The sequence below is a fragment of the Phacochoerus africanus genome, chromosome 2 (genome assembly GCF_016906955.1).
Source record: "Phacochoerus africanus isolate WHEZ1 chromosome 2, ROS_Pafr_v1, whole genome shotgun sequence".
In the NCBI taxonomy this organism is placed as follows: Eukaryota; Metazoa; Chordata; class Mammalia; order Artiodactyla; family Suidae; genus Phacochoerus; species Phacochoerus africanus.
In genome coordinates, this window is record NC_062545.1 from 262,468,708 (window position 1) to 262,494,156 (window position 25,449).

A 25,449-nucleotide genomic window follows, 5' to 3' on the forward strand; every position below is an offset into this window, starting at 1 on the left:
CAGAGACGGCCCCTCCCGCCTCCCTCTCTCTCCTACAGCCTGTGCGCGAGGCTAGCAACACAGCAGGGGCTCGGGGAATGTCTTCACTGAATGTGTAAAACCTGGATGGGTAGATGGATGGATGGAGGATGCTGGGGGAAAAGGAGGGAGGGACGGGCAACCCTACCCAAGGCCAGCCTGTCTTAAAAGCTCAAGTGTGGTAAACCCAAGAGAGAACCTACCATGAAACAGAAAACACCTCTGGCTACAGGTCATCATAACATCCAGCACACTCGCATACACGAGGCTCCATGAAACAGTATAGGGCAAAAGCAAAGGCTCTGAAATCAGGCAAGCGGGTTCTGATCTAGGCTGGGATGTCCAGCCACAGTGTGACTGTGGCCAAGTCACTTTACCTCTGAAACTGCTGCCTCACCGAGAAAATGGGAATGATTAGTGTACCTGCCTCAAAGGATTGCCGGGAGGATTCAATGAGATCAGGTATTTACGGTGGACAGTGGGGTTCACTAGGTAAGGGGCACTCGTTTTACTTTATTTTACCACCCGGGCAGGCCAAGGCTCCCAGTCACCTCCCAGCCCTGAACCACTCTGAAGCTCCCCCGCTCGGATGCTGTCGACTACCCTGGTCTCGAACCCTTCCCTGGCCTTGAACCCTTCCCTGGCAAACACGGCTGCTCTGCGGCACCCCCAAGGGTGGATGTTTCTTTCCTACATCCCTTGTCTGGAAATGTGTGAGCAGCTCTGCTCTGCACCAGCACTTCCCCAGACTTCTGTCTCTTCCCTAAGAACTCCAGCTGTGCAGCTCATGCTGTCAGACTCCACCACCGCTATCCCACCTGCCTGTAGACACCCATCGCCCCGATTCACAGATCCCTTGAGATTCAGGGACCACGTGGCTCCCAACTTCCCTGCTTCTCTACACCTCCCTGTGGCGAATCTCCCCCAAGGTGCCTGTTCTCGCTGTCTCCAATTCCCACCTCCATCCTCTCTCTGGAACCCGTGCCAATCAGCTCCGCCCATCCAGGGAAACTCCCTTCAAGGGCACCAGATGACTCCCCCATCGCTAACCCTCAAGGCCAACCTCCAATCCTTGTCTTACTTGTCTCACCAGCAATATTGGACATGGCCTATCCGATCTTCACTCAGCTTCTGAAGCCATGGGCTCTCTTGGGCCTTCCTCCCTCATTGGCTGTCCCCACCACCCAGGTCCTGTCTCAGTTCCCGGACCTACTCCCGCTGTCTGCCAGCCTCAGAGCCTCAAACACCAGCAACATGTTGATATGTCCTAAGCTTCTAGCTTTAGCTCCAACCTCTCCCCTTGACTCCAGACTTATCCATCTTCAACAGGCATGTCAATCGTCCCAAACCAAATACCTCCTGTCCCCCTAAGCCTGGCTCTCCTGTTCTTCCATCTCAGGGGCTGAAACGCCATCCTAGCAAAGGTTTACATCAAAACTGATCCTTTTGGAGTTCCTCTTGTGGCTCAGCGGAAACGAACCCACTAGTATCCATGAGGACACAGCTTCGATCCCTGGCCTCGCTCAGTGGGTTAAAGATCTGGCATTGCTGTGGCTGTGGCGTCGGCCAGCCGCTATAGCTCTGATTTGACCCCTAGCCTGGGAACCACCATATGCCACATGTGTGGCCCTATAAACATACACACAAAAAAACCAGCAAAACAAAACAAAACAATCCTTTCAAGCAGAGGTCAGCTCACTTTTCTTCAAAAGCCAAAAAATGAACATCTGAGACTTTGAATGCCACGGGGTCTCCATCCCAACTACTCAACCCTGCCACCAGAGCACAAATGCTCTCCGGGACAACATGCAAATGAATGTGATGAGTGTGCTCCCATAAACTTTACAAAAACCCACATCGAGCTTGGGCTAAAGCTCGTGCTTTAAAGCGTAAGTCAGGCAGGTCACTCCACTGCTCAAAGCCTTCCAGCTGTTTCCAGTCTTACCTGGAGTAAGAGACAAAGCCCTAGCCTGGCCTAGAGGGTCTGCCACCTCCCAGGCCCTTTCCCTCTCCCTGCCTCTCCCTTTACTGCAGCCACATAACTGGCCTCCTTTCTACTCACCCAACTTCTCACTCAAGTTCACAGCAACATCAGGGCCTTTGCCCTTGTTCCTTCTGCCAGGAAGCCACTTCCTAAGATAACGAGCCCACTCATTTCCTCCCGGTTTCAGCTCCAGTGTCGCCTCATTGAGGAGGTAGAGGCACCATCTAAGCTTCCATGTACCTTAGCAAACCGGACTCCTGTCCCACATGACCCGTGCCCCTCACCCGGCCTTCACTCTCAGCACTGATCATCTCGCACATGACACACGTGCTCATCAGCCACTGTCTTCCTTGCCCTGCGAGAATGTGAGCTTGGTGTCCTTTGTTCATTCTCCCCAGTGCCTGGCATACTGGAGGACCTGATGCACACTTTCCAAATACATTCCTAAAATACACCCTTCAGCAGAAGTTCAAAATCAAGAGTCAACCTAAGTGCTTCTGTGGATGCCCGAACCTCTGAAGATGACACACGGGCTAATAAGCACGTGCTCATCTGCATGGCTCTGTGAGGGCCTCAGCTTTCTCCAGATTCTTAAAGGGGCCAAATCCTAAGCACCTCTGTCTGATGAGGTGCTCCCTCCGAGTCTATGGGGTCCCAGCTTGACACTCTGTGCCATGACCGCTACTTGGGGAGCTCCCGGGAGAGGAGGGACAGCAGAGTCAAAGTGAGAAGGGATGCGGATCACTTCTAGAGGAGGTCCTAAGGTCAGAAGGGTTTGGAATTAGCCCTGAGGAATCCACACAAACATGGCCTGGACATCCAGAGAGCTCTGCAACGAGGATGGAGGCTTCCACCAATGGAGCCAGAAAGGTCCCAGATTCAAGTCGTGCCATGGTGGGGTGGGGACCCCAGATGATCCCAAGTGTGTGACTTTGCAGGACCTGGGAGCACAAGTCCCCCTTTTCCCCTTCAGAATAAAATGAAATCACTTTCCTTAGTGTGTTCCCTCGACTGTGGGCTCGTCAAGAGTCAAGATTAGTCACTGCAATTCATGAAATTTATACTCAATATATTGCAGTTCCAAACCAAGAATGAGGCTGATGTTTCAGGACGACCTATTGGGCCGTGCACCCAGCTCATGGAGGATACATTTTTCTTGCTGCTTACCTTTCGGGGGTGCTCTGTCTGGCACTGGCCTCTTCTCCATCATTGCTTCAGCCAGAATTAACTTCTGGTGAAGCTGCTTGTTGTGAATTTTAAATTCCTTCAGCTCCCCCTGCAGCTCCAGGATCCGGCCCTGTAGCTGGGCCACCACGTCCTGGGGGGCAGGGAGCCGGTACATGCTTCCTAGAGAACGTGATGGCTTTACTAGGATGGGCAGGCGGGACTTCTTAGCATCCTGAAAGCACACACAGGTGAACGGTGAATATACTTCTTCTGGTCGCATAGTGGCCATTCCGTGACGACCTCACACAACAGCATTCAAAGCGGCCATCCAGATAACGGCATCTCTGTTCACCCCCAGCCTACAGAGCCAAGTCTCAGCAGGCCCCTCCTCTGATGGGCAAGTGCCAGGCTTTTCCTCGTCAACACCCTCTCGGCCCTGACCCGCTATCTCCCTGCATGTTCCAGACGCTCTCTCCATGGCAGTCCTTTTCCCAGCACCGTCTTCCGGGAAACATTTTCTAGCTTCTTGTCTACTTCCTCACTTCCCACCTCAGCCTAAGTCAATCTGCCTCCCACCCTGCCAGGCCACCAGAACCACCCCTTCCTAAAGTTTTCAGGGGCTACTGGGTCACTAGTCCAGTGGCTATTTCTCAGGCTCAGAGCTCCCAACCTGCCTACCCTACACATTTCTGATGGCCCATGGGCACTCTCAAGTCAGCTGAAGGCTCGGTTCTCTCCTTTCATCACCTACGCCCCCACCCCGCAGCCACACCACTGCAACAACATCTGTCTTGGTGAATCACACCACCTTCCACTTACTGCAGAGCCCAAGCCTGGAGCCATTTTTAAACTTCCCTTTCATACACATCACCCATTTTCATCACTTGCCAGGTCTCTGAATTCTTTTGACTCTTCCTGTCCTCCCTGCCACCACCCAATTCCAAGATGCTGTGAGCTCTCTCGGGGGCCATAGCAACAGCCTCCTGAGGGATCTCCCCATACTCATTCTTGCCCTTGCTCTCCCCGTTGCCAGACTGCACCGAAACAGGCAAGCCTACCTCTCTCCTGCTTAAAACTACGTGAACTGTTCCCCAGTTCTCATATGACAAAGGTCAAAGTCAACAGCCCACACGTTGTGCATGACCGCAGCCTGAGTTACTGCCCCTCCCCCAGTCCCCTACTCTCCAGCCACAGAGACCTCCATCAGTTCCTCAAAATGGACCCTCCTTCCTTCCAGTTCAGGACCTTGGCATATGCCATCTCCTCTGCCTAGAACCCTCTTTCATGCCCACTCCCACCTCTCCCACCAAGCCCAATACACTCATCAGGACTCCAATCAAATGCGTGCCTTCCTCAGGAGAATGGGCCCTGATTTCCGTGTCACATACTCACTGTCCCCTGTAATTCTCCTTGGAAAACATTAGGACCATTATAACTAAATGCCTCTGCAGCTTCTTGTTCATTGTCTATCTTGTGTCCTGGCCTATAAGCTCCAAGGTTCATGGATCTGCACTTCTTACTCACACTCTATCCTCAGCTTCCAGCTCAAGAACTGGTATACAGCAGGTGCTCAACAACTATGTGTAGAATGAACATACAAACAACTTAAGAGGCCAAGTGGGGGTGTCTTTCAAGTCGGGGAATTTTGAACAGATCCAAAAGCTGAGGAGAAGGACTTGAATCTAGGATTTAAAAAAACAAAACCTATAACAACCCAAAAATAAAAACACAAATAACTCAATTAAAAGATAAGCAAAGGATCTGATACACATTTCTCAAAAGAAGAGAGACATATGGATAATAAACACATGAAAAGAGGCTCAAATCATTCATCACCAAGGAAATGCAACAAATCACAATGAAATGCCACCACCTGCTACCCATCAGGATGGTTAAAATCAAAACGATGACAACAACTGTTGGTGGGGACGTGGAGGAACTGGAACCCTCGTACATTGTTAGTGAAAACTTCCATAAACTAGCTGCAGCCACTTTAGAAAAGAGTCTGTTACTTCCTCAAAATATTGAACAGAGCTACTACATAACCAAGCAATTCCACTCCTAGATATAAACCCAAGAGAAATAAAACACATGGACACAAAAAAATTTGTACATGAATGTTCACAGCAACATTATATATTATTCAAAAAGCAGAAACTGCCCAAATGTCCATCAACTAATGAATGAATAAATAAAATGAAACACTGGTACATGCCATGGCATGAATGAACTCTGAAAACGCTATGCTAAGTGGAAGATGGCAGTCACCAATGAATGCATACACATGATTCCATTTATATGAAATATCTAAACCAGGCAAATCTATAAAGACAGGAAAAAGCTTAGTGGTTGCCTACAGCTAGGGGTGCATGGTGGGGAAACAAGAAGTGACTACTGATGGGTTTAGGGCTTCTGTCTGGGACAAGGATATGCGGCTAATGTTGACCACAGCTGGTAATGGCAAGGACCCTGGGAATGAGGCAATCAGCAAAGTCTCTCAAGAAGGAAAGAAAAGGCAGGAGCCCTTCTTGCATGTTCTAGAATATGAAACTCCTTCAAGAATGTTCTCCCATAATCCAGGTAAAGTCTGCAATCCTGGAGTTCACAAGGTAGAAGTCATGCCTATTTTCTGGACAGGGAACTAAGATGTCAAACAACCAGTCCAGTATGAAAATTAGAGAGATGAAGCCTAAATTAGCTCTTTGGTAGGAAAAGTGAGGCTCTTTCTGCCCTGAAATTCCAGGCAAGTGGAAAAAAGAACAGGTTCAAGGACAAGAACAGTCTGAGGTGGTGAGGGGACCATTTAGGAGGAGGTGGATGCCACATCAAAGAGGGCTGCAAAATAGCAGTCATTTGCTTGGTCCTCAGTCTCCACCAATCTTTATTCTTGGATCCAAATCTGTGTGTCATATGGCAGCAGAGAAGCTATCTGCAAGTGCACAAATGCCAAAGCCAATTTCAGGCTGGAAGACTGCCGTCAGTCACCCTGATGCCGCTTCTAAAATAACACAACACAAAATGCTACCTTCTGGACACTGAACAGAGGCCCACCTACCATCTTATTAAAGATGTCGTAATGGAACTTCTCCCTTGGGGATGGACGAGGGACAGGAACACCCACACACCAAGCTCCTACCGCTGACAAGGCAGGAGGCACTTGCCGCACACTGCCCCACTGAGCCAGCATGCCAGCCTCGGGTTCCAGGTCACACTGGCCCCAGTCGAGCCACTGAAAGTCAGGTGACTGACCCAAGGACTCAGCAGGTAAGCGGCCAGGCCCAGTGCAGCCACGGATTTATCTGTAAAGCCCCTCATCTCGCCTTGGTAACTAACCCAGAAGTCTCTCCCATCGTCCTGTTTTACCCCTGGGCTGCAAAGATGTTCTTTTTAACAGGATGCAAGAGCAAGCCTAAGCTCTAGGATTACTGACTCCTTGACTGACCAAAGACCACAAAGAAAACCGTAAAGTTTCGTTCTACTTTGCACAGACTGGAGGCCACGATGGGGATGAGAGGGCTCCTCCCTTCCTGAGAAAAGCGGGCTATGAATACCCCTGCCTGCCTCTGAAACCAGACTTCACACTATACCCCTACTCCTCCCAATGGCTGAATCACTCTGGACAATTTTCTGAACCTTTCAGAGCTTTTATTTCTTCATATGCAAAATGTAGGTAATACCTACCCAACTCAGATGCTCGTTGAGAAGGATAAACGCAATGATTTACGGATAGAAGCTAGCACAATCCTGGCATATATACCAGATGCTAAAAAATAAACACAGTAGCCTTCCTTTTGAAAATACTAATTCCAAATGAAAAAATTTTTTTCAATATATTTGGGGAAATTAAGTTCATTTTATTATCCAATTTCCCTGAACATAGGATGCTATCTCCCACACAAATGGGGAGAGAGGGGTTAACCACAGACACGTGTCCATGTACACGCACGCACGCGCACACACACACACACACACACACACACACACACGTGTGCACACACACACACACACACAGGCACAGGCACACACCCCATCTAGTTTTCCTAATACACAGGTACAAATTAAACTAGCTGGGGCAGATGAGAGCATTTCTATTCTAGCCAAATTGCACAAATTTGCATCTCGAGTACTGTTAATATAATGGCAGTCTTTTTTTTTTTCTCTTTCTTTTTTTGGTCTCTACTGATATCTTTAGAAAACCTTTTTCTAGAAATTACAGTTTGGGTACATAATTTAAAACAATCAAAAGCAATTTTGCTAATGATATATCTAACTCTCTTTGGTATGCACAAAAGCAGTAATTTAGTGGTCAGAAAATAAACTTAATTCTCTATTCTGATGCTATGAAGCAGTGCGTACAGTTGATTTCTCAGATACAAAACACTCATCAGAACCAAGAATACCCGCAGCCATTGCTGGCACTCTGTTACAAACATGACCTATCCCCCTCTACCAGAACACTCACGGCTCCCTGCTCAGGGGATCCTCCACACCGCCCCCACCCCTCCAAGAGGGTTTTAGTGAAAGGTCCAATCAAACACTGCCAGGAGATTCTGGCTTTTAATAATCTGGCATATCTGATGGCATCTGAAGCGATGCTCAGAGACAGCATCTTGGTAAAGCAGACCACAGACCCACCAAAACTGGACCCTGCCCCTTGGGCCAGCTCAGGCTGGAGAAGAGCCTGAGCCAGGGCAAGGGCAGGCACAGTGAGGGGCCCGCTCAGCCCCCCTAACAGCTGGCTGACTATGGGCACTCGGGACCTGGCTTTCTCGCCTCTGATGGAAGTTGTAAGGATAAGAGAATGGAGACAAAGCCCACAGAACAGTACCTCTCAGACACAAAGTCTGTACAAAAATAAAACCTAGGTTCTCATCCCTGCGCCTAAAGTCAGGGTATTACAATTTTACTGCAAATGTGCAAAAGTAAAGGTCCATCAAGAGGGAAAAATTACGGATGTGTTGGCACGTTCTCCACAATGGACTCTTACCAGGCATTACGAGAAAAGATGCTTCTGATGTCTAACATGAAAGAGAAAGCTACAGACAGATGTATAAACATGGCTCTGTTTTTATACTGAAAACATATAAATATCATGATATATAGATAAATATGAGAGGGCTATCATAGGCAAAACATTCTCTGACATAAATCATACCAATGTTTTCTTAGGCCAGTTTCCCAAGGCAGTATAAATAAAAACAAAAATAAATAAGTGGGACCTAATCAACTTACAAGTTTTTGCACAGCAAAGGAAACCATAAATAAAATGAAGAGAACCTACAGAACAGAAGGGAGAAGATATTTGCAAATGACACGAATGACAAGGGCTTAATCCCAAAATATACAAACAGCACATACAACTCAACAACAAAAAAACAAACAACCCAATCAGAAAAACAAACAACCCAATCAGGCAAAAGACCGAAAAAGGCGCCTCTCCAAAAAAGAAATGCTGATGGCCAATAGGCACATGAAAAGATGCTCGACATCATTATGAGAGAAATGCAAATCAAAACTACAATAAGGTGACCTTATTGTAGTTTTTTTAAACGTATATATGTGTACATTTATTCTGACCTCACAATGGTCAGAATGACATTAAAAATTCTAGAAATAACAAATGGTAGAGAGGGTGTAAAAAAAAAGGAACCCTCCTACATTGTCGGTGGGAGTGTAAATTGGTGCAGCATCTATGGAAAACATCATGGAGGTTCCTCAGAAAACAAAAAATGCAATTATCATATGATCCAGCAATCCTACTCCTGGGCGTATATCCAGACAAAACTCTAGTTCAAAAAGATACACACCCCTATGTTCATAGCAGCACTATTCACAATAGCCAGGACATGGAAACAACCTAAATGTTCACCTACAGATGAATGGATAAAGAAAATGTGGTACATATACACAATGGAATACTACTCAGCCATAAAAAAGAATAAAATAATGCCATCTGCAGCAACATGGATGGACCTAGTGATTATCATACTAAGTGAAGTAAGTCAGACAGAGAAAGACAAATACCATATGATATCACTTACATGTGGAATCTAAAAGAGGACACAAATGAACCTAGCTATGAAACAGAAACAGACTCACAGACAGAGAACAGACCTGTGGTTGCTGAGGGGAACTGGCGATTGGGGAGGGATGCAGTGGGAGGTTGGGGTTGGCAGATGTGAGCTATTATTGTACTTATGGTGGATGGACAATAGGTCCTGCTGTGCAGCGCAGGGAAATGTATTTGGTACCCTGTGATGAGCCATAATGGAAAGGAATATTTAAAAATGAAATGTACACATATATACGTTTAAAAAAAAAATAGGAGAGGGCTGGGATGGGGGAGGAGCGAGGGAGGGAGGAAATGTAGGTAACACTTTGGGGAAGGTTAGGATAGACACACACCTCTAGGCAAAGGCCTGAGTAAGCGTAGACAGAGAGAAACACCAGGCTTCAGATAAATTAAAAAAAAAAAGAAAGTAGTGGGGATTGGAGATGACTTTTAAGTTTTTTCTCTGTAGTTAGTAACTGAGAAAGTAATATGTGGGAAAACTTACTTTTCCGGTCCCCCTGGGGAAGCAAAGGGCAGCAGCCTGCCGCCCCGGTATCCCGCCCAAGTTCTCGGGCTGATGCTCGGTGCTGAAGACGGAATCTGTTGGCTTCTCCTCCCAGGTGTCTCTCTTGCTCTTGTGTCTGAATCTGAGCGTGTTGCCCTCCACGGCCTCCATGGCCTCTGTCTGCACAGAGGCATCTTTCTGCTCCACCCTGGATGCCTCAGCAGCCTCTGCTTGCTGGGCCCCCCAAGGCCACCTCAGTGCATCGCCTGGCTTCGAAGAGGAGTCGCCTTGGATAAAATGCTCGAGTTCACCTCTTAGTGGAACAGCCATCGGCTTAAGTGTCTTCTCTGTTTTACCATCAAGGTGTTCTCCTGAAGCTTCCTGCTCTGTCAAGCATGTCTGCTCCAGGAGCAGCTCATGGAGCACTTTAAGAAGGTCTGGCCTGTTTTTCCAAAAGGGAAGGAAATAAGAAAACTAAGCCTTCTGCTAGGGCCTTGTCCGCTGTCCAGTTTCTCCCACCCACTCTGTTTAAACACGGTGAGCACCTGCCACGTGCTGGAACCACCAGGTATTCTGTCCACGTCACTTCAGAACAACCACACCAGGCAGGTACCACCATGTTTCCTTCATGGATAAGACCAGAACTGTTCTGACACAGGTGCACGGCAAGGAAGGGGACCACGAAGCTACCTGGATGCAGGTTCAGCTTAGGGAGAGCAGTCATAAGGTGTCTGTGATAACTGCAAGGACCACCCCCACCCACCGCCGCCCCAGCCCCATCCCTACATCCAGGGGCAGGTATGGCTTTAGATGAAATCTGGCCAACCCAGCAGATCCGAGTGACCTGGTCCTTCAGGATGCACGATCCCTGCTCAGCAAATAGATGCTGAATGAAGAGATGCCGGAAACCGCTCTGGATAAAAAGAGCAGTGGCATTGAAATCAGACCAAATGGCTTCAGATTCTAACTCTGATTCTATGAAAGCACGGTGAGCCTTCCCTGATAGGACGCTGTGAGGATTAAACAAGAACATGTGGGGTAGCAGAGGCTTCTTATGCCCTGGGCCGTGGGCCTGGGCCACCTGGGGTTTCCACTCTGCTGTGTGGACAGCTTCCGGGACAGAGAGCCCCACCGCCAGCCCCCACGGCACCTCTCTGCCCTGAGCCTTCTCCCAGAGTCACCAGCGGGGCAATGGGCAAGTGTTTATAGCTGTGGGGGAAACCCTCAACCACTGAAGGAAGAGAGCCACTGGAAGTATGTCTGAGTCTCCCACCCTGTAGAGGGACAGCACTGACACAGAGTCTGCGCTGTCCCTCAAGGGGTGGCCGGCAGGACAGAGGCCCAGCTGCCCACAGCAGTGACCAGCTCACAAGGCAGCCTTCCTGGCTTGGCCTCCACTCCTACCTACCTCTCCCTCATCCCTTCCTTCCTGCTGCCTGGAGCCACATTCCAAATTAACCACTTGTCCCCAAGCCCTTAGCTCAAATGAAGTCAGCATGTAAAAGGCTGGAGCAGTTCCAGAAGAATCCCTGGTGAGTGTGTCTCTCGGGCCAGGCACTGTCACAGGCACTGGGGCTGCAGGCCAGCCAGCCTGCAGGGCCTGGGGCTGGAGGCAGATAGGTAAACAAACCGCTACCCCACAGGCTAAAAAGTGAAACACAGGAACTGTGGAGGTTTGGGAGGGTCACGGACCACCACTGCAATGTGTCTAAACTGGGGTGGCAGGAAGAATGTCAGGAAAGGGCCTCTAGAGATGATGAGAAGTGAGCTGGGGGGAGGAAATGGAACCTTCTAAGCATGGAAAACAACCCAAATGGAGTCAAGACACACAGCAGAGAACACGGAGGTGAGGCTGGAAAGTTAGGCGGGGAGAACTCAGCCGTGTTATGGAAAGGAGAGCAACGCTGAAGCTGTGTGTGACAGAGTGGCATGCCACGCCTGTGCTGGGGAGAGGGCACTCTGGCTGAGGGGAAGAAAATGAATGGATGGTGATAGGGGTACACACAGCAGCCCCTCCCATTCTGCTCTCAAGTATGTCAATGACAGCAAAACAGATAAGACAAAACAATGTTCAAGGAGCACCACAGGCCTCAAAGTCAAGTAGGATGTATCCCAAAGTCAGAAACAGAGGAGGAGCCCCGCAGCCATGATTATGCAGGCATCCACCAAAAGCAGAAATTTAAGTCTCATGGTTGGAAGATGAACCACGCACGTTTCATGCCCTGAAAGTAAGACCCAGAGAGACAAGCTGAGGCAACTTCACAACCACCAACCACACAGGGAGAAGCACAGGTGGGGGGCAGTGCAGGGCTGCTGACCCAGCAAACCATTCCTAAAAGCGAAATCCACTGTTATGAAAGACGGACACCAAGCTGACAGATGGGCTTTCCCACTCTAGAAAATAAAAATGATGGACCAATCTGAAGAAGATTTAAAATAAGCATGTTTCAATCGTCTAAAAAATAAAAGAGAAAAAGAGATTCAAAAAAAGAAAGGAAGGCGTTCCCTTCATGGCTTAGCAGTTAATGAATCCGACTAGGATCCAGGAGGATGCGGGTTTGATCCCTGGCCTCGCTTGGTAGGTTGGGGCTCCGGCATTGCCATGAGACGTGGTGTAGGTTGCAGGGGCGGCTCGGATCCCGAGTTGCTGTGGCTGTGGTGTAGGCTGGCAGCTGTAGCTTCAATTCATCTCCTAGCCTGGGAACTTCCATATGCAGTGGGTTTAGCCCTAAAAAGGCCAAAAAAAAAAAAGGAATGGAAATTATGAAATTGAAACCAAAAAATATGAAAAAATGCCTGTAGGGAGGCAAGTACTGAAAGAGGGGGCAGCGGGAAAGCTGCTGCTGTCTTCTGGAAGAAGAAGGTGCAGTCAGGCTGAGGTGGTGGAGTCAGGAGGGAGCGGGGACAGAAGAGGCCCTCGTCAGTGCCAGATCCTTCTCTCTGCGGTTTTCCCTGCCTGTCTTATTTCAGAAAATCTTGTGAGACAGACCCGAACTACCGACTCCCTTACCACACCTTGGCCTCCCCTTCCCTTGTGTCTGTGCTGCCACCAGAAGTACCCTCCTGTTACCTTCACACTGAGCGCCCCCAGGGCAGGGGTGGGTCCTTCCTCATTTCTGCATTCCTAACAGCCGGCTCTGGGGCAGAGCCCGTTCCATTCAAACTAAACAGCTACAGCACACTCGAATAGGCTAAAAACTAAAAGTATGAAAAACAAAATTAAAACGTGCTGCATTTTTCACTTCTAATATGGAATCACCTAGACTATACAAACCATCTTAAAATTGAGTATACCCGGACTTCAAAAATACTTCTCGTATTTCAAGGCACATTAAATTAAATTTTCCTTTCCTCTCCCTCCCTTAATATAGATTAAAAATAATGACAATTGCTATTGAGCTAGCCAAGGGAGGACCATTACTCACTACCCAACAACACACAATAAAACCCAGGAAAAAGACTTACAAGTGGGTAGTAAAAGGTGGTGAAGGAGGCCATTATAATATACTAAAGTGGTAATGCTATTAAAGAAAACATTTCAAGTGTTACTCTGCTAGAAATCTGAACAGCAGATTCATTAAGCTGTCACCACCATCAGGACCTTTTTAATGGTTCCGTTCAAGGGTCTTGTCAGAGGCCCAAACATTGTTTATATACCCTAAGCATCTTTGCCACAGACAAGGCCGAAGGGGAAGGAGCTGACAGTTACTAGCACTTACGGTGTGCCAGGTCCTTTAAATACACTCAGTTTAGTCCTCACAATAATACTGAGATGGGGACTGCTATGCACCCCATTTTACCAATGAGGAAATGAGGCTCCTGAAGATTTCCAGATCCCCTGAAAGCACAGCGGGGAGCAGAGGCTGCAGGCACAGACCTTTAAGACCCTAAAGAAGCACCGCACTCTTTCTAGTTTTCTAAACTTAACCCTTCTGCTGCGACGGTGAACTTTTAATTGTCCACACATCCATTCGAATATTTATTGAGCATCTCCTGTTTGTCAAGGAAGGCAGTGGAAATGCACGGTGAAAAAGAATCACGCGCTTACATTTTGGTACAGAGAGAGACACTCATCCAGGTCCTGCTGACTCAATAGGACAACGTGAGGCAAGATAAGTACAAGGAAGGAGGGAGGGCGGGCGCCAGTCCCGAGACAAAGAAGAGCAACAGGGATGCTTGTTGGACAGAGTGGTCAGGAAAGGCCTTGCTGCTGAGCTGATTTCTAGCTGTGACAGCACCAAGATCCCAGGAAAAGAGCATTTCAGGTACAGGGAACAGCTACTGCAAAGGCCCCGAGGTAAGAACAACTTGGATGACTGCGCACAGAGAGGCAGCCGATAAAGACAGAGCGACAGGCAGAGGCCACGTCAAGAAGCTCCGGTCCTACTCCAGATGCAGTGGAAATCCAGGGAGGCTGTAAGCAGGGAGGAAGCATAACCTCATCTAGGTTCTTCAGAGCCAGCTCTGGCTGCTCTGTGGAGAATGATAAAGAGGGGCAAACACGCAGGCAGAGACACAAGTTAGGAGGCTGTGCTGTTGGAGTCTGAGCACTAGGTGGTGGCAGTTTGGACTAAGAGGGCAGCAGGAGAACTGGATTAGGGACACACCTTAAGAGGTGGAATCAGGGACCTGCTGGTAGTTATGACACCTGTGCAAACTAGGCTCTGGCTACAGTAGCGCTATTAAGCAACAAGTGAAAGAAGAACAGAGAAGCTTGATGGAGCAGGGGGTTGGGTTTTAGATGGATCAGAAGTGAGGTGCAGCTGGCTATGATCTGGAGAGGGCCCTGGGCCACAGATGAAAATCCCAAAGGCACACCGCCTACTCTGAAGCCATGCAGAGCGGAGACCCCAAGAGGAAAGGGAGCTGAGAACAGAGCTGGGACCCTCCACCATCCAGCACCCAGCATCTGGCAGAGGAAGAGGAGCTGGCAACAAAGCCTGAGGAGAAGTCAGTGAGGGAGAAGGAGAATGAGAGGGGGCATGGACACAAGGCTGACACTGTCCACTGGGTTTCACAACTGGGAAACTGGTGCTGACCTTGATAAGTGAAGCAAAGGGTATAAGAGCTCTTGGACCAAGATAAAGAGGCCTAGATAATCCCTCATCCGTCAGAGCCGGCCCTTCCTTAACCTTGACTCAGTCAGGGACTCGGTCAGCAACTCATGCGACATGAAATCACAGGACAGGTCATAGTTTGTATTTATCACCACTCATTTCAAAACGAGCGCTTGGCCCTGCCCAGCACAAGACTACTGTGCAGCTTCTCTTATCCCTCCCTGGCTGATGACTTGCCCTTGTCAGGGGAGGGGAGCACAGAGCAGGCACCTTGGAGTGCTCATCTGGAGGGACCAGCACATCTGGAGGGACTGGCATGCGCCCAGACTCTGAGTCAAGGAGAACTGAAAGGGCAGCACGGCTGGAGCACAGAAAGCAGGGCGGGATCAGCGTGAACAGAGCTGAAGGAAGGTCGCAGGACTGTGAAGGGCTGAGCAGGCCACACTAAGGATCCTAATCCCCAGAAAAGTGGAGAGCCTCTAAGAGGGTTTTGGAGTGGGTTTTTTTGTTTTGTTTTGTTTTTGTCTTTTTGTCTTTTCAGGGCGGGACCCACAGCATATGTAGGTTCCCAGGCTAGGGGTCTAATCGGAGCTGTAGCCACTGGCCTACGCCAGAGCCACAGCAACGCGGGATCTGAGCCATGTCTGTGACCTCCATCACAGCTCGCCGGATCCTTAATCTCCTGAGAGAGGCCAGGGATTGAACCCGCAACCTCATGGTTCCTAGTCGGATTCGTTTCTGCTGCACTATGACAGGAACTCGTGTGTGTGTGTGTGTGTGTGTGTGTGTGTGTGTGTGTGTTTTCTGGTCTGTCGGATTCGTTTCTGCTGCACTATGACAGGAACTCGTTTGTGTGTGTGTGTGTGTGTGTGTGTGTGTGTGTGTGTGTGTGTGTGGTTTTTTTCTGGTCTGTCGGATTCGTTTCTGCTGCACTATGACAGGAACTCGTTTGTGTGTGTGTGTGGTTTTTTTCTGGCCGTTCCTGCAGCAGCCTGGGATGAAACCCAAGCCACAGCAGCAACCTGAGCCACCAGTGTGATAACACCAGATCCTTAACCTGCTCTGCTACAACAGAACTCTGAGGGGTTTTAAATAGAGGAGTGACTTCACTGCATTTTAAGTTATTGCTCTGGAAGCAGCATGGAAAGCAGGCTGGGAGGGGCAGGCGGGCTGCAGAGATGTGTAGTCTCCATGGTGAACACAGAGGCATGAATCACAGGCAGGCCAATGGACCCTGCATATGGTATGAATCTTACCTGAGGATGAAGGGAAAGGGGAGGAGTAAATGGCAGGGCCAACCGAAGCAATAATATCACCCAAACCCCGCCAAATACCAACCTGGATCTACACTTAATACCATTATTTTCTTTAATCCTCACAAGATCCCTACAGGGTAGTTAATGGATAAGTATCATCATTCCTCCCCACACACACACTTTACAGATGAGGAAGCCAAGATGAAGAGACAAGTCACAAGTCTAAACGGTAGAGCTGGACTAGAGCACAAGTCTGTCAGACTCCCATTCTCTGTGTTTTTTGGTGCATCAAACACCTACCTCCTAGAGCAAATTTCTGGGCAGGAAATTGATGTTTCCCTGACCAGTCAGAATCCTAGTTACCAAAGCAGTCTTTTTATTTTATTTTATTTTGGCCATGTCTACAGCATGTTGAAGCTCCCAGGCCATGGCAGTGACAAAGCTGAGTCCTTCTAGGCCACCAGGGAACTCCTCCAACAGTCTTTTGAAAAGACTGCACTCGGGCCTTCAGGCGGAGCTATGACTCCACGGTCTTGGGGCTCGGCAGTACACTGTGAAAGAAGGCTGTGCAGAGAGCAGGACTGGGGCAGCAGATCTGGGCCAGCATAAGAAAGTCTTTTCTAGGAGTTCTTGTCGTGGCTCAGCAGTTAGGGAACCCGACTAGCATCCATGAGGATGCAGGTTTGATCGCTGGCCTTGCTCAGTGGGTTAAGGATCTGGCATTGCCGTGAGCTATAGTATAGGTTGAAGACGTGGCTCAGATCTGGCATTGCTATGACTATGGCAAAGGCCAGCAGCTGTAGCTCCGATTAGACCCCTAGCCTGGGAACCTCCATATGATGTGGGTGCAGCCCTAAAAAGACAAAGAAAAAAGAAAGCCTCGTCTAACACTAGAACTGGCCCATAACGGCCTGGGAGCCAATGGAACAAACACCTATAGGGAACAGTGAACTGAATAGCACAAGCTTGCCTGCAGTGTAGGGCCATAAAACACTTTCTTTAAAAATATAGCAAAGCCTAAGTTTTCAAAAATCAGGAGATTGAGAATACAAAACTTGGGCTTCTACTGAAAGACTGGAAGCCCTGAACCCATGTGCCTGCATGACAACGACTGGGGGCTGAAAGCTCCTACCTGCCAGGAGGGGGCACACAGGTCCCCACTTGCCACACCCGCTGTACTTTCCCCAATCACATCACCTAAGTGCATTCGTAGCTGGCCCTCAGAGAGTGCGAGGTGCATCTTTTAACGTTTTTAACACATGGGCCACTGATGTTGAGGAACTCCTGTCTCTCAAGTGTCATCTCTGGTCCCCTAACTCCCTGTGATAATACACCATGAGCCCCTGGGCGTGTCCCCCAAGAGGGCTCGTGCTAGAAGACGTTAAACAGATGGCAGGGCTGGGGAAGGTGGCCCCCCTGAGCTCACCAAGACAGAACCCCACCATCCTCTCTCAGCTGAAGAAATGTCTATGAGGCTGAGTCCGCCAAGGATGTGAGAACGACCAGGCTCGGCTCCTGCCGAGCATCCTAGGCAAGGGTACCCGCTCCATTGCTCTCTCTGTCAGAGGACAAAAGCTTTCACTGCACACGCATCACATGCCAGCCATTCCCCTTGAAAGGCATGTTTTGCACTCCTCATAGCCACCCCGAGACATGGTCAGAAAAACAGAAGCACCAAGGGATGGAGGCATAGCTACCTCTGCTCCAAAGCCCAGAGCAGCTGCTACAGCGGACTGGAAAGAATGGGAAGGAAGGGAAATTTGTTCCTAAAGCACTAATTTTAAAAGCGCAAATGTACTGAGTATTTCTCCTTTTTTGTTTTAAGAAAAACACCCTGTAGTGTTTCCTCACATAGGCGTGACTCCCAGCAGATATAATGAGAAGGGAATTTCAGTTCAAGCTCAACATAAAACAGCAAAGTCACAACCACAATGGTAGTTTTTAAGCTGTTGTAGAAACTGGAAAGGATTTTGGGAGGGCTGACTCCTCGAACTGACAGCCAGGCCGCCCGTTCCGGGGCTCCCAGGAACAATTCTGAAGGCAGCTTTCTCTCTCCTCTATAAAGCACTTGCATGCGGCTTTGCTGAATGAAGTCCCCTCACAGCCAAGAGCACGCAGCCTAATTACTTAATTGCATGACTGGCAAGATTCCTTCCAAGCCATTTCGGGTGCTCTCTCAGGTAAATTACACGGCACCACCATCGAAACCCATTTAGCAAAATGAGTTTGTTCTCCCCTCCAACTAGAGACAAAACAGGGCCTGGGCCCCACATCTACCTGGATTCCAGTAACCACGTGGCCTTCTCGGTGAAAAGCGGGGCAAGCAGGCTCACGAGCTCGCCTTCTTCTAGATTCTGGTCTCCAGGGCAGCCAGGTCTGTGGGCTCCATCGTAGTCTAAAATATTGGAATTTGTGTGCTTTAAAAATCCATTTTTGCAGCTCCCTTGCGAATAGTCTTCCATAATCTGCAAATCAAAGTATTCAGTCAGATAACAGACCACGGAAGAGGGGAAGGGGGGTGACGTGGAGAGGACAAAGGATGGAGACAGGGAGTGATAAGCGAGAGAAAGGGTCGGGGTGGGGGGGGCACAGGCTCGTGGTCCACACACGCTCACCTGGCACGTCTCCCCACCCTCAGTTTCCTCATCTACAAATGGGGACAGTGACACCACCTCCCAAGGTGGCTACGGGAACAAAACGAGATGGTTGCTCCCCTTAAGTTCGTGGCACAGTGTCTGACCCACTGCAGGCATGTTCCCTCACCCCTATTTCCTATAAGTTCCTTCTAAGAAGGCTACGGAACATCGGAACATCGTTATTGGCCATTAACAATGCTTTGGACATTTATTATATACTTTTCGCAATGTATCCTCCTCATTATATATCAGACAGCCAGCCTCTTTACAGACACATCCTAATTAATGACTCTGATTTGTCTCATCAGGACCATGGAGAGTTCCTGATCCCCATGGAGAGGTGTTATTTACAGATCCACCTTCTTGGGTCATCTCAGGTCCCCAGCAAGTGGTACCAAGGAAACATCTAGTTAAAGCCTGTGTTGGGCATGTCTTGAGGTGCTGCAATTAACATTCTTTCTCCCCCTTTCCAAAGCTGTAAATTTCTTCTGCCAGTCTATAAATAACTCCTCTTAACTTCATTACTGCTGGTGATACACACACTAGCCAGCACACCCCTCTCTCCACATTGGTAAAATGCTTAAGATTTTTAAATGGAAGATAAGACCCACACAAATGAGCTGTTATTTATAGGGTCTTGTTTGCCACCAATCTAGTTATTAAATCCATCTTAATAAGCAACCTCCATAGAAGGAAGAGCCTAGAATATAATAACAAAAAGAGCAATTGCTATCATTTACTGAGTACTTAGTACATACTTTCTATTTTAGTATCACAACAATTCTAACAAGAGAGTATTATCATCCCCACTGACGGGGAAACTCTGGCTTCGGAGTTAAAAGGGTTAACTGAGGTAACAGAGATAGTGACCAAAACTTAAAACCAGATCTATCGAATTCTGAAACCCCTACTTCAATTGCTTTGGAATTATTCTCTCTCCAATAGTCTCTACATTTTAACGCTCTCTCATTCTTGGCTCCAGGAACTTGATCACCTTGAGGACCACAAATGTCAAATCTGCAGCCTCCCATCTCCCACCATGTCCCAGTCTTTGGGGCTCTTTCAACCTTGGCGAGTATCTGCTGCAAATGTGGAGTGTCACTGTGCCTGGAGGAGCAGCCTATGTGGACGGAGTGAAATTCTCAATAACGCCCTGACACAAAGCTGGGTTTCAGATCGGGAGATTTCAGAGGGACCCAGGGAAGGAACGTTTGGTTCTATCGGTGGCTCCTTACACGGCAAGTGAGTGATCTGGGAGTTCATAGTGGTCCACAGACAAGGGCTCTGGTCCCAAACCATCTCCCCGCCAGGCCTCAGTCTCCAGGGCATGAGATGAATGGGTTGGGTCAGAGCCCTAAGGAGCTGCCCAGATCCAACACCCAAGGCCTGCTGTTCCCCTATAACAGCCTCATTTTTATTTTCAACTCTATGCTTACTATCCTGTTTCATGACTGGTTCTACCACCCCATCCCTAACTTTGGAAAAGGCAGAGACCTCCTCTCTCTGCTCTCCACTGGCCCACAGCAGGCACTCCACGCAGGCAGAAGGAACAGCAAACTGGTGGGACGCATTCCAGACTGGAAGATCGGCTTGGCACCGAGCGGGGCAGATGTTCCTACCTTGTTACTCTGCTCCAGATGCTCATCACTCGGCAAGTTATTTTCGTCAACCTCTCCAGTTCTGGTGGAGTTCTCGTCATCCTTGCTAGCCAGAAGCTACATGGAGCACGGGATGGTGTGAAAATGCAACCCAAAAATGTGTACAGCATGAATATGTATGAGCAAGTTGGTGATGTCTTTTTAAAAAAATGCAAAACAAGAAACAAACCAAAAAAAGAGGCAGACACAAATGCCAAAGCCATGAAATAAAAATCAGCCAAAGTCAGAGTTACTTGTTCTGGCAAATCACACACAGCTGCCTGGGATCAGGCATCATTTAAGGACAAATTTCCTGAGAAAGAACTAAGGCCATTTCCCCCTGCATTTGCCTGGCCTTCTCTGAGCGACTGGAAATTGAATGTGCTGTCCGTTGTGCCACTGCCATCCCTGCTGTTGCTAAATTCACTTAGAGATTATATAAAAGTAACAAGATTTTGGAAAATAGCTATTGATGGAATTGAAATTATCAAATAGCAAGAAAGCACTAAATGAAATTTATGGTGTGCTGCATTTACGCATCACTTCTCCTATTAGGCGCAGGGTATAAACCTCTTTCTGGACCGTCACACATCTGAGATGGACAGTCCTGGTCACACTGCCACTTTGCTGACAAAAGGTCCTCATCATTAATGAGGAGAGTATCGAGCTTGCCTGGCAACACTTTCTGCTTTAGAAAGTGAAGGACAGTTATTTATAAAGACTGCATAAATCCCTAATGCTTTAAAGAAGTCTAAATCCCAAAGCTTCTACAGTCTGCATTCTACAGAATGGACAGTACAAGGTTCTCAACAGGGCCAGATCCCAGCTCTTGGGGAGAGTGTATTTCATAGTCATGAGATGCCTGGATTAACCAAATAAAAAGTGAGAGGGGAGGCAGCCACACCCAGGGAGGCAATTAGTCGACACTGTTTCAAAAATGATACCAATGAAGTAGTGAGCTCTGCACCAAAGGGTTAAAACCATGAGCTGAGTCCCAGCCACCTGCTGGCATGCTGCACATGAGGCAAGGTGCAGTCCTACCTCCATACTTTGATTTTATGAATTCCTACATTTAGTTGATTACCCCATAATTTTCCCAACCCGACTGAAAATTTTCTGATCTTCCTTCTCGAGGAAACCCTTGTTTTAGAAGAAGAAAGACAAAACAAAGCAAGCTGACTTCAGAAACTCATCTTGCAGAAAACATCCCAGGATCAGAACACATGCAACCCAACCACCCTAGTCAGGATCCAACAGCACTGATGAATCTGCGGCTCCGACAACACCATCAGGCGTTCACAGACTGACCATGCGTAAATGTTATTTCCTGAGGCATAAAACTTCCTAAATACGGATGAGGAACTTCTCTCCCTCTCTTGGTTTCTTACCTCACTGTTAAAACACTCTCCAATGACCAACTAGGACCACCAAACCAGACAGTGGGAATATAAAATGTTAAATTACTTTGGACGAAGCATTGGCAGTTTCTCATAAAACTAATAAACCTATGACCCAGGAATTCTCCTCCTAGGAATTCATCAAGAGAAATGAAAACATATGTCCATGTAAAGACCTGTATATAAATGTTCCTATCAGCCTTTATCATAATATCCAAAGACGGAAACAATCCAAGCACACGTCCATAGCAGAATGAATACAGAAACTGTAACAGATCCTACAATGGAATACTACAGAGCAATAAAAAGGAACAGATTGTGGATTCACGTACCAACATGGGGGAATTGCAAAGACATGCTGAGTGAAAGCAGCTTTACACAAAAAAAAAGATACTTTAAGATTCCACTTATGTGAAGGTCCAGCACAGGCAAAGCGGATGTGGAACAACATGAGAACAGTGGCTGGGGTGGGGGCGGGAACTGACTAGAAGGGATGTGAAGGTTCTTGACAGAAGTCTGGGTCACACAGGTACGTACATTTGTAAAACTTAGCAAATGGAGCCTTCGGCCTTCAATATTTCGTGTGTGCAAATTTAACCTTAAAAGAGAAAGTAACTATAAACATATACCAAAGTTAAACATGTTGACGTGTTTAGGGGGAAGCATACTGGTGTTTGTAATTTACACTGAAATTTATCAAAAAGGTAAGATGGAGGGACGATGGCTGTTGGGAATTGTTAATAGTAGAATCTAGGGAGTTCCCATCGTAGCTCAGTGGTTAACGAACCCTACTAGTATCCATGAGGACGCGGGTTTGATCCCTGGCCTCGCTCAGTGGGTTAAGTATCTGGCATTGCCACGAGCTATGGTATAGGTCACAGACATAGCTCGGATCCCACATTGCTGAGGCTGTGGCGTAGGCCGGCAGCTGTAGTTCCAATTCAACCCCTAGCCTGGGAACTTCCATATGCCTTGGGCGCAGCCCTAAAAAGATCCAAAAAAAAAAAAAAAGTAGACTCTAGGGGCTGAGGATCCGGACGGCCACTGTGAAATTCTTTCCCCTTTGCTAAGTTCGAATTTGTTCCTAATAAAATACTGGGGAAAACCTCTCTCAACTTACAAAGAGCAAAATAACAACACTTTCCCCTCTGATTCACCAACAGCTCTGGTCACTGAATGCTGTCTGCCTCTCACCAAGCTTCTTTTCAAGAACTCTCTCTCTTCACCTTCTGCAATGTGGCTTTTGCTACCAAAGATCTTCTAACGTAGATAGACGCCCCCCCTGGGAATAGGAGAAGGCAGAAAGGTGCTCCCCGCAACCCAGCAGAGCAGAGAAGGGTCTCCCTGAAGTTTGAGCAAAGTTTTGTTAACCCGTGTCATTCTAAGGTGAAAGAGCAAAAGCATTCAAGTTATTTATTCCTCATTTCCAGAACCACAACCACATGGTTACTCAATACACAGAAATACAAATTCACTTTCACTTCTCTTTATCTCTGCTGTCTTGGTTAAGATGAGAATTAGAGTCTCAATTTCCAGCAATGATCAAGAAATAAAATGTTGTGGACAGGGAGAAATATCCCGTATGCTATGTGTGACTTAACACTTTTCAATGACTTATAAGAAGATTCCAGAAAGACCTATGAGTCACTTGCAGGTGGGCTCGGCTTCCATTCCCTCCACCAACTGGAGAAGTGACCTACACGTCTCCAAGGGCTGATTGGCTCGACCTTCATCTCCTCACTGCTCTTCGATCAACTGCCACGTGGCCTCCGTCCCCGTCACTCTGCTGAAACTGCCTGGGTCACGAACGACTCCCTAGCCGCTTTTTCTCAGAGCACCTGACACCAGCAAGCAGCCCTCCCTCAACATGGCTCCGCAACCACTCAGTCCTGGTTCTCCCCCTGCCTCTGGGTTGTCTTCCCTGAGCCCTTGCAGGCTCCCCTTCTTCCTCCAGAAGACCCTCCCTTGACCTCAGGGAGGAGGCAGGACCTGTCTCCACGCCTGCTCTGGTGCCACCCCGCCCTCACCACACTCCGCTTCTCCACATCACACACTCCACGGGCCACGGATGTGTCTGCGTTCAGTTTTAACATCAGGGCCCAGTGTGCAACAAAACATTGCTAAAAGAAAAAAAATGAATGAATAAAGATAGTTTGCAAAATGAGAATCAAAAGCTTTCCAGGATTACCTCTGGTCCCGCTACCTCATGTGTGTTCTTTGGAGCAAAAGAAGCTTGTTAGAAATGCAGACTCTCAGGCCCCATGCCAGGCTCACTGAACCAGAATCTTCATTTTAACAAGGTCCCCAGGAAATTCACACTCACGCTAAACTTTAGAAGCACACTGCCCTTCGGTGTTGCTAAAACAACACTGAACAGAGCCAGCAGAGGGTTGCAGTTCCAACTCTGTCACCCGTTTACTAAAAAAGTAAAATTTAAATAGCTGCATTTTACATATTGAGTGCCTACTGCATGCCAGGCACTACGCCAAGGGTTTTATAAATCATTTACAACTTATGAAGTCAAATTGTTAGGATCTTCCTCCTTTTAATAAAATTCAACCTGCTTGTGACAAACCAAATTTTATTCTGATACTAACATAAGAATTTAACAAGTCCCTTCTCTATCTGACCTTTGTTCAGAAAAGTACCATTTCTGTCCTCTAGAGTCACACAAGATCTACTTCTGACTCAAAATGACAGCCTGGCATTATGCCCCTTAATCCATGTTTCCTCTCCGTGCCAAAAAACCCAAACTCAGTTTTCTAACCACTCCTAAAAATGACAACGTAAGTAAGTAATGACGGCGACGGACCCTTTCTGAGTCTCCTATATGTGCCCTGTCCCTCAGAGGTGGGACCATCACATAGCTCGTGGTTTGCAACACTCACCACACTGGCTGCAGTCTGCTCAGATTACTCCTGCACGTCCATTCGCAACCATATCTTTCTAGAATACATTAACTACAAGCAGTAAATAAATATAAAGAAATAGGAGCAGCCTCATTAGAGGTTTTTGGTTTTTTGTTTTTGCACTTTGGGAGAAAAGGATGCCTATGGTTTGCCTTGCGTTGGTTTGGCTGGTTTTTCGGTGAGCTACCTGCATGCAAGGAATAAGCACCATGTGCCCAGCGGGAGGGAGCCCACCCCAGGGCCGCCGTTTGGAAGACACACCTGCCAAACTGTACCAAGGGCCTCCTACTCTTCATAGCCTTGGTCAGACTACAAGCTGCAAGCGGGGGTTAATATGAAAATAAATTATATGCCTATTTTATACATCTATCTAACTGTATCTGTACTTTTGACCCAGGATTATTCATCAGGGAATATAGTCTTAGGGGGAAAAAAAAAAGCTTAAACCAGAAAATGATTTGTGTCCAAAGACACGCATCAGGTAACGCAAAATAGTGAATCACCGGAAATAATCTATACACCCAACAACATCGAGGCAGTTAGTTAACTCCAGGGCATCCTTAGGATGGAGTAAGAGGTTACAGCACAGCAGCCGCTGGCAAGAAACAGGAAACAGGACTGCGTTTGTACTGCGGGCCTGCACGCATTCTATACACAAATAGAGGAGGAGAATTCCAAAATGTTAATTAACTGTGAGTGTTACAAAGTGATAGGATTAGGGTCATTTCTATTTTCCAAGGTTTAGGCAATTCTGTGGGTTAATTAAATATTGGAGGGAAAAATACTGAATTTTAAACATACAAAATACATTTGGCCTCCTTTTTTTCCCCT

At 47.7% G+C, this 25,449-nt stretch overlaps 1 protein-coding gene across 3 annotated transcripts in view; it reads right to left on the minus strand.

The window, feature by feature from the left end:
• Positions 1–25,449, minus strand: part of CDK5RAP2 (CDK5 regulatory subunit associated protein 2) — a 185,290-nt gene that overhangs the window by 47,231 nt on the left and 112,610 nt on the right. For 2 of the 3 annotated variants that reach the window (XM_047768274.1, XM_047768273.1), the window contains exons 19-22: positions 20,295–20,390; positions 18,317–18,504; positions 9,727–10,168; positions 3,170–3,401 (exon numbers count right to left, since the gene is read on the minus strand). In XM_047768274.1, coding sequence (XP_047624230.1) covers positions 3,170–3,401; positions 9,727–10,168; positions 18,317–18,504; positions 20,295–20,390 — 958 coding nt within the window. The remainder of the gene's footprint in view (positions 1–3,169; positions 3,402–9,726; positions 10,169–18,316; positions 18,505–20,294; positions 20,391–25,449) is intronic. The other variant, XM_047768275.1, reaches the window with a different exon arrangement.